Source organism: Alnus glutinosa, chromosome 9 (genome assembly GCF_958979055.1).
Source record: "Alnus glutinosa chromosome 9, dhAlnGlut1.1, whole genome shotgun sequence".
Lineage (NCBI taxonomy): Eukaryota > Viridiplantae > Streptophyta > Magnoliopsida > Fagales > Betulaceae > Alnus > Alnus glutinosa.
The window spans coordinates 26,008,024-26,017,973 of NC_084894.1; the positions used below are offsets into that span (position 1 = coordinate 26,008,024).

The 9,950-nt window shown below is 34.5% G+C and overlaps 1 protein-coding gene across 1 annotated transcript; it reads left to right on the plus strand.

Annotated features, from left to right (window-relative positions):
• Positions 1–3,946: 3,946 nt before the first annotated feature.
• On the plus strand, positions 3,947–9,474 carry LOC133878542 (disease resistance protein RPV1-like). Its single transcript, XM_062317102.1, has 4 exons — positions 3,947–4,600; positions 6,039–7,146; positions 7,258–7,611; positions 7,735–9,474. Exons 1-4 carry the CDS (start codon positions 4,056–4,058, stop codon positions 9,385–9,387), a joined length of 3,660 nt encoding a protein of 1,219 aa, XP_062173086.1. The 5' UTR covers positions 3,947–4,055; the 3' UTR covers positions 9,388–9,474.
• Positions 9,475–9,950: the final 476 nt, after the last annotated feature.

Below are 9,950 nucleotides of genomic sequence, written 5' to 3' on the forward strand. Positions count from 1 at the left end.
AAAGTTAGCACTGGAGCTAGGATTTTGGCTCGTGGATACAAGACAGATACTCTCTATATGACTGCAAATAGAGATAGAGTTAATGAGACATTTGGCCATGGGTTTTTGGATGACCAAAACCGAAAAATTATTAGAAGTAGGAAAATTACTTTTAATGAACATGCTGTGTACAAGGACAGGTCAAGTGCAGACAGAGCTCAAGAAGGTGAAGCACTGACTGACAGCCAGAAAGGAAAACAAGTCGTGGAGGTGGAACTTGATAAACAGCGCTCACTCACAGATGAAGGTGATGACGAAGAATCTTCAGGAGATTCACGGCACAGGAAAGAGCCTGGTAGCGGAGATCCATTGTCTGTTCAGAATGGTATTCCGAAAGAGGTGGAGTTGCTACAGAAAGGTAAAGCTTGGGAGTCGGTAGGATTGCTCAAGAGAAAAAGGGCTAAATGTTGCAGATGGGTCTACAGGAAGAAAGAGTCATCAGAGAAAGCGAGGTGGCCAAGTGGGCTGGTAGAAAAGCATGGTGGTCTGTCTAAACCATGTCACATGCTCAAGTTCAAGAGACACTTGGACTTGAGTGGCACTTGTGGATTATGATTGCCCTTTGAGGGCAATGGGCGGAGGCATACTGAGAGGTGATTGCTAGACTTGATGGGTTTCAAGTCAAGGTGGAGATTGTTAAGGTTGGGTGACTTGAAAATCAAGTCGGTGGACCCACCTATTTGCTCTTTCCTTCTCAAGTGTTTGAAAATCCTGTACAAGTCACTTTTTTGGATTTGGTCATTTATGTGTTGACCAATTACTTGTAGGAGAGGGAAAGATTACACCTCCTATTGATTACTTTTCCAAGTTGGGGATTTCTTTCCTTCCTTGGTTGAGTCCTTTCCAAGGAAGAAAAGGAAAAGGTGTGGTCCTCAACCACTATAAAAGGAGAAGTGTGCAATCAAGGATTGTGTGGGAGGGGCATAGAGAGAGAAAGGAAAGGTGAGAGTTCCATAAAAAGAGAGGTTTTTCTTTTTGTTATTATTCTCCTTTTGGGTTAAAGTGAGAATTGGGTGTATTGGGGCTTTGGGTTTGAGTAGTTTTCTCGCCCTGTTATTTCCTTGTACTCACCTTTTGATAGTTAATTTTCTCCGGGATTGCCTCCGCCAGTGGACGTACCTCGGTTTGAGGGAACCACTTAAATCTGGTGTCGTGTGTGATTGCTTATCTTTGTTATTCCGCTTTCTTCTTATTTTTCGCCTCTCACGTTCTGGGGAAATAGGACAAAATTTCCCAACACAAATTGATACAACTCACATGTGCTTTTGTGCTTTTGTGCTTATTCTTTATTTTTTTTATTGTGATGAGAGAATGATATATATATATATATAAGACAAATGAGCAATGTAATGGGAGGCCTGGTAGGGCCTAGATATTGATAGATTTACAAGACAAATTCATATTCTCTTGGTTTGATTAGCATAGCATTCCTGATAGCCTCACCAAATTTTACTCACTAAAATAACTAAAATTCACTTTTTTCTATTCTGGTGAGCCACTTTATTAAAATTCCCCCAGCAGTCTCACCATTTTAACTAGTCAATATTCACTATTCCATTTAAATAATAATTTTTTCATATTTATTTATTTTTTTCTCTATATAATCTTTTTACAAAAAATCATTCATATCTATGATAAGGACATTATCGTGTGAGAGATGGGAGATGGGAGAAGAAAATGAGAGAAAAAAGGAAAAAAGTGTGCTAATCATGTGAGAGAGAAAGGTAAAACAAAATTTGGTGAGTGTGTTGTTGAGTGAAAATGCCTCATCTAATTTGGTTAGTAATTTTAGTCATCAAATTTTTTTTGGTTAAAATGGTGAGGCTGCTGGGAGTGGTTTTTCAGGATTTTCATCAAATTGGCTCACCAAAATGGCTAAAAAACTATTTTGGTGAGGCTACTAAGAATGCTCTTAATCAATTAAGGAAATTGAAAAATTATTGAAGGACGATATTATATATTAATGGGTCTCAAGTGCCTGATGGCTAAGATAATCCAAAGAGACTTAGAAAGATGCATATACCAAAAACAGAGCCAAGTTGGCAATTGGGTTGAAAAGGAATGCCATGGATATGTACAAAGGAAACGTACAATATAAAAATGAATGATTTTATAAGCATTAATCCTCTTTCGGAGATTTGAGTAGGTGCAAATTGATACAACTCACATGTGCTTTTGTGCTTATTCTTTATTTTTTTTATTGTGATGAGAGAATGATATATATATAAGACAAATGAGCAATGTAATGGGAGGCCTGGTAGGGCCTAGATATTGATAGATTTACAAGACAAATTCATATTATCTTGGTTTGATTAGCATATTAATCAATTAAGGAAATTGAAAAATTATTGAAGGACGATATTATATATTAATGGGTCTCAAGCGCCTGATGGCTAAGATAATCCAAAGAGACTCATATACCAAAAACAGAGCCAAAACCATGTTAGGACCGGGCCTAGTAGCTAAGCCTACACCCGGCCCAAGACCAACAACGAGATACACCTCCATCGCCATGGAATACACCTCAAACGGCCTAGCATTTCAGGCTAATGCAAATCTTATTAATACAAATAAACAAATTAAATTATCAATCAGAGGAGAATGCCGTGTGAAAATAGGAGATGTGAGCAGTACACTTTATTCGTCTCTTTTACTAGAAAAATCACATTCCACGAATCCGGAATCTTCCCTTTATAGTGCATAGGATTTGGTTTTAATGTTTTTAAAAGTTTTTTTTTTTAATGTTTTGATTTTTTGAACTATGTAATTTTTCTAGTTTTTTAAATTTTAATTATATTTTTAATAGGGGGCATAAGACAAGTGTCGGATTGTCATCGATACAGAACGACGACTTGCAAATGGCATAACAACTCATATTACCCATTACTACAACGCAAATCACAAAATTAAAGCGGTGCAAAACTACTTATTGGCAAGTCTCATTTTATTTAGATTAGATTTGTAAGCTCAATTTTTAATCTAAGCGGTCTTGAAATTTAGAGATTATGATTATTGAATATTGGTAATGTTACAATGATATTATTACTCAGTTTATACTATTTTTTTTATTTAAAAACTAATTTCGTATATAATTAATTAATTTTTATATATTAATTTTAATCTTCAAAACTTAAAATATTTTTCATTTGTATTTTTTGACCTCCCTATTTGATGTCTTGCCCTTCCAATAAAATTGTCTGGATCCATCCGAAGTCACCTAGAAATTTCTTCGCTTTGACGACTTTTCCACTGCACGGCAAGAGCATTCACATCCATGATGACCCACACAGTAAATTTATTATCAATTTTAATTTTAAAAAAATGATTTTATTCTATTTTAGCTAAAGGAGGCTTAAAAAGATGTATATACCAATAACAGAACCATTATTTTTTTTTAGATGAGTTGTCTAAGCCCAATTTCGAATTTAACAGGTCTTGTAATTTAGAGGTTATAATTATTTTTTTCTTTTGATAAAAAAGATTATAGTTATTGAATATTGATAATGTTACAATGATATTACTCATTTTATACTATTTTTTTCTATTTAAAAATTAACTTCATATATAATTAATTTATTTATCTCTGGATCCGTAGTCACCTAGAAATTTCATTTATAGGTGACTACTTTAAGACTTTTAAAAGTCTGGATCTGTAATTACCTAAAAATTTCTTCGCTTTGACGACTTTTTCACTACACACGGCAAGAGCATCCACATCATCCATGATGACCTACACAGTAAATTTATTATCAATTTTAATTTTTTTTTAAAAAAAAATGATTTTATTCTATCTTACCTATCGTGTAAACAATTATTTTATTGTATTTTCAGTCATTAGTGTTATTAATGACTGAAAAAAGGCGATGACGGAGGTAGTTTCCTCGAAATTTCCTCACTTTGACGAATGTGAGCAATAAAAGGGAAGGGGGAAGGGGGGAGGGGACGAAAGCGGGGATCGGATTTTATTGCATACATATATAGAGCGCTAATTAATCCGAGCCTACTGCGCGCTTAGTATGTTTCCGATGGCTTCCATGACCACTGAAACAGCTTCTTCTTCTTCTTCTTTGCCTCAACGGGAATACCAATACGATGTTTTTCTCAGTTTTAGAGGCGAAGACACCCGCAACAACTTTACGAGCCATCTGTACGCCGCTTTGGATAAAAAAGGAATTAAGACCTTTAGGGACAACGACGAACTTGAGAGAGGAAAACCCATTCGGCCAGAGCTCCTGACAGCCATAGAAGAATCGAGGTTTGCCGTCATCATTCTCTCAAGAAACTATGCGTCGTCGACGTGGTGCTTAGATGAACTTGAAAAGATTGTTGAGTGTATGAAAAAGACGGAGCTCACAGTTTTGCCTGTTTTCTACGGCGTGAATCCCTCTTACGTACGCAAACATAGGAGGAGTACTTGTTTTTGGATGAATAGGAGGAGTACTTATGCGCAGGCCTTTGCTAAACATCAAAAACAATTCAAGGAGAACAGAGAGAAGGTGCAAAGATGGAGAGATGCTTTGATAGAAGTGGCCGATGCATCCGGATGGCATGTAAAGGACAGGTGACAATTTTCTTTCTTCTTCCACTGAGAATTTTCTGATTTTGACTGCAAAAATGAACACTTAATTCTCTTGCGTTAGATATTTATGTCATACTTCTTTAATTTTCTCGTACACCAAGTAAATTTATGTGTCATGAACTAGTTAGCAAATACGTATAAATTAGAGCTAACCAATCGTATACTCATTATATGTGTGTACGTGTACGTACATATACAGGAAAAAGTTGTAGAACTGATAAGAGCTAATTAAACAAAGGTCCCAATTAAACACATAACATGTATTTATAAACAAAACGCATTCAGACTGCACTGCAGTCTAACAAGAATCGCACGCTTGGAAATTATTTGGGTTGTGCATAAATTCTTGTTAATAACAAAATAATATTAATTCGAAATTAACAATAAGATAAATATAACGTAATATGTTAAAATAAGTGTAAGAAAAAATCTCACAATACAATAAAATCACATGATAATATCGAAGGTTGATTTCTTGTCTTTAGAGTATTCAACTCGGTGCGATTGAGTCTTTTGACATGCAACCTTTTATAATTGAACTCTAGCGTCTAACTTCGTTAAGGAAGTACTTCTAAATACGAAGGTCAAATGAAGAACCCGTCCATTTCCTTGTGTATATATAATAATCTCAGATTTTTTATTTTTTATTTTTTATTATTTTTTTATAAAGCAATATAATGAAATAATATATATATATATTTTTCAAGTGCTCTTTGTTGAACCACTTTATATACACGTGCTTCGTTCTTTTTTATCAATAAAAAAAATATATCATAATAGGAGGGTATTATGTAGTTTGAGAGGTCAATGGTAACTTTTTAAAGTTTTGGAAGATTGTAAATTGGATAAAAAATTCAAATAATAAATTGGATGGTAATGTTTAGGGAGAATTTTACTTATAACTCTCAATCTTTCATTACTTTTACAATTAAAGTATCTATTTTTAAAAAGTGTCAATTTAGGGTATTTATTTTTTAAATTTTTTCCATTTCAACCATCCGTTATAATTTTTCGTTAAATTCTATTAAAATTTTTAAAATACGTTTATTTTTTTTTTAAAAAAAAAATTATAAATTTTTCAAATATTCAGACACTAGTATTTTTACAAATTTCGCTAAATTCTTATCAATACCAAATCCTTGAATTTTTTTTTCCTAAAAAAAATGGGGTATTTTGAAAATTTTGATAGAATTTAACGAAAAATTATAACGTAGGGTTAAAATTAAAAGAAAAAAAAAATGAAAAGATGGATACTTAAATTGACACTTTTTAAAGATTAATACTCTAATTGCAAAAGTGATAAAAGATCGGGGGTTATAAGTAAAATTATTTCTAAAAGTTTATGTTGAATTTACTGAATGTTCCCTTTTTTTTTGACAATCTGTCTCATAAAAAAGATTATCCATCTCCTTAATTGCAGGCCCGAGGCAGAAGTTATTGAAGAAATTGTTGTGGAGATACTTGATAAATTGAATTCTATAGTTCGGCCGATTGTTTCTGATGATCTTTTTGGCATAGAGTCTCGTGTAGACAAAATGTTGAATTCATATTTAGGTATAGGGGTGGATGATGTTCGCTTTGTAGGAATATGTGGTATGGGCGGAATTGGTAAAACAACTCTTGCACGTGCTATTTACGAAAGAATTACTTGTCAATTTGAAGCTAATTGCTTTCTTGCCAATGTTAGAGAAGAAGCTGAAAAAAATGGTCTAGTTGCTTTACAAGAACAACTTCTTTCCAGTACTATCCAGACAAAAAGCAGTATTACTATACAAAATGATTACGAGGGAGCTAATGCGATCAGAAACGGACTATATTGTAAAAAAGTTCTTATCATTCTTGATGATGTGGATCAACTTGAACAATTACGTGCATTAGTAAAACATCGTTGCTGGTTTGGTGGAGGGAGCAGAATCATCGTAACAACTAGAAACAAGCGTCTGTTGATTGAACATGATGTGGCCGAAGATGGAATATATGAGGCTATGGGAATGAATTACAATGAAGCACTTCAACTCTTTTGTCGGAAAGCCTTCAAGGAAGACAGCCCCCCTAAAGATTTTGTGGAGCTGTCCAAGAAGTTTTTAAATTACGCTAAAGGCCTTCCTTTAGCCCTTGAAGTTTTGGGTTCATCTTTGTATCAAAGAAGTGAAGATGTATGGAAAAGCATGCTAAGAAAGCTAAAAGAAATCCCTGATGAGAAAATCCACGATAAACTTCAAATAAGTTTTGATGGACTCTCAGATTTAGAGAAAAAAATATTTTTAGACATTGCTTGTTTCTTCAAAGGGGAGGACAAAGATCGTGTGGAAGATATACTAGAGAGTTTTGGTTACCACCCAAAAATCGGTATAGATAATCTCATCAATAAGTCACTTATAACCATCTCAAGTAAACGATTGCAATTGCATGATTTGTTAGAAGAAATGGGTCGGGAGATCGTTCGGCGTGAATCTTGTGAAGAGCCTGGCGGACGTAGTAGATTGTGGTTTTGGGAAGACATCCATCATGTGCTAACGAATAATACAGTAAGTGGCAAATAGAGAATATAAGCTAGTATTTTTGTATATATTTTCTGCACTTCTAGATTTTAATATATCTTTCCCTACACCAATTCTTTCTTTTTGGTTATATACTAGGGAACAGAAAGAGTTGAAGGCATAGCCCTAAGGGATGGTCCACCTAGATTACACTTGAATGCTGAAGCCTTCTTGAAGCTGCCGAACTTAAGATTTCTCAAAATCGTGTGCGCTGATCCCCTTAGTCGTCGTCGTCCTAACATTTTGTGGGATATTAATTGGGAAAGGCTTAGTCTTCTTAACGAGTTGTGGGCTAATGAATGGAAAAGTCTTAGTTATCTTCCTAACAAGTTGCGGGTGATTGATTTGCCTCTATATCCTATGAAGTCTTTGCCATGGAGTTTCTCACTTGATAAACTCGTTATACTTGATTTGCGTTTTAGCTTCATTATAGAAATCTGGAACAAAAAGAAGGTAAGATCTTCAGTACTACTTATGCAATTAAGTGTGTTCTTTTTTTCTTTTTTCTTTTATTTCATTATTATTATTATTTTCAGATAAGTTGATTGCTTGAATTTGTTTATTGTTTTATCACAGAGTTTACCCAAGTTAAAGATCCTTGACCTTAGTCACTCTTACGACTTGATCAAAACTTCGAACTTCACTGGAGCCCAAAATCTTGAGAAGCTGATTTTTTATCAATGTGAGAGGTTATATGAGGTGCACCCATCCGTTGCAGGTCTCAAACAACTTACTTTACTGAACTTGGAAGGATGCAAATCTCTTACTAGCCTTCCATGCAACATTAGCTTGGATTCCCTTGAAATTTTGATTCTTTCTGGTTGTTGGAATCTCGAGAAGTTTCCAGAAATTGTGGGAGATATGAAACATTTGAAGGAACTGAAACTGGATGAGACTGCCATAAAAGAACTTCCATTATCAGTTGGGCGTTTAAGTGGCCTTACTTTACTGAACTTGAAAGGATGCAGATCTCTTACTAGCCTTCCATGCAACATTAGCTTTGATTCCCTTGAAATTTTGATTCTTTCTGGTTGTCGGATGCTCAAGAAGTTTCCAGAAATTGTGGGAGATATGAAACGTTTGAAGGAATTGAAATTGGATAGGACTGCCATAGAAGAACTTCCATTATCAATTGGGCGCTTAAGTGGCCTTACTTTACTGAACTTGAAAGGATGCGAATTTCTTACTAGCCTTCCATGCAACATTAGCTTGGATTCCCTTGAAATTTTGATTCTTTCTGGTTGTCGGATGCTTAAGAAGTTTCCAGAAATTGTGGTAGATATGAAACGTTTGAAGGAATTGAAATTGGATAGGACTGCCATAGAAGAACTTCCATTATCAATTGGGCGTTTAAGTGGCCTTACTTTACTGGACTTGGGAGAATGCACATCTCTTACTAGCCTTCCATGCAACATTAGCTTGGATTCCCTTGAAACTTTGATTCTTTCTGATTGTTGGAATCTCGAGAAGTTTCCAGAAATTGTGGGAGATATGAAACGTTTGAAGGAACTGAAATTGGATGGGACTGCCATTGAAGAACTTCCATTATCAGTTGGGCGTTTAAGTGGCCTTACTTTACTGAACTTGAAAGGATGCAAATCTCTTACTAGCCTTCCATGCAACATTAGCTTGGATTCCCTTGAAATTTTGATTCTTTCTGGTTGTAGGAAGCTCAAGAAGTTTCCAGAAATTGTGGGAGATATGAAACGTTTGAAGGAACTGAAATTGGAATGGACTGCCATAAAAGAACTTCCATTATCAATTGGGCGTTTAAGTGTCCTTACTTTACTGAACTTGGAAGGATGCAAATCTCTTACTAGCCTTCCATGCAACATTATCTTGGATTCCCTTGAGATTTTGATTCTTTCTGATTGTTGGAAGCTCAAGAAGTTTCCTGAAATTGTGGGAGATATGAAACGTTTGAAGGAACTGAAATTGGATGGGACTGCCATAGAAGAACTTCCATTATCAATTGGGCGTTTAAGTGGCCTTACTGTACTGGATCTAGCAGACTGCAAAAGTCTTTTGACTCTTCCAAGTGTCGTTTGTAATTTGACCTCTCTCCAATATCTCATTCTATTCGGTTGCTCAAAAGTTGATAAATTGCCGGAGGACCTTGGGAACTTGAAACAACTGAAAAAACTTGGTGTCTGGAGAACTGCTATAAGACAAGTACCATCCTCCATTCAGTATTCTTCAATGGAGGTCATTTGGCTTCCTTTGGTTTAACTTGGTTACTCGACATTCTTAGCTGAACTAGGTTTCGATGATTACTATTAAAATTTTCAATGTGTGATCAAAGCGTTGTCCAAGCCCGAGTTTGTGAACAATCTCTATACATTTATTAATAACATAAATATATAATATATAACAATATAAGACATATAACAAAATATAGTACATAACTATAGTCTATAAATAACAAATTAACAATATGTTATTTTATATTTGTAGAGAGTATAAACTACGGTATATGTATAATGTAAGCATGTAGTAAATATAATATATTCTATATAACTAACTATAATACAAGTATAATATATGACTATTGTTAACAATGTATAATGTGATATATATATATATATATATATATATATATATATATATATACGAGTTTATCAGCAGAAACTACTAATTGACTTTGGAAGTTTCTTTCCTCAAATTGGATATCTGGAGGGGTAGGCTTAGGATACCAATTCTTAGTGAAACTTGTTAGGGGAAACTTAGGCTTATGGATCCTACTCAACTCTAAAGTTGAAAGGGCTTTTTCAACTTTTCTGATATTTTCATCT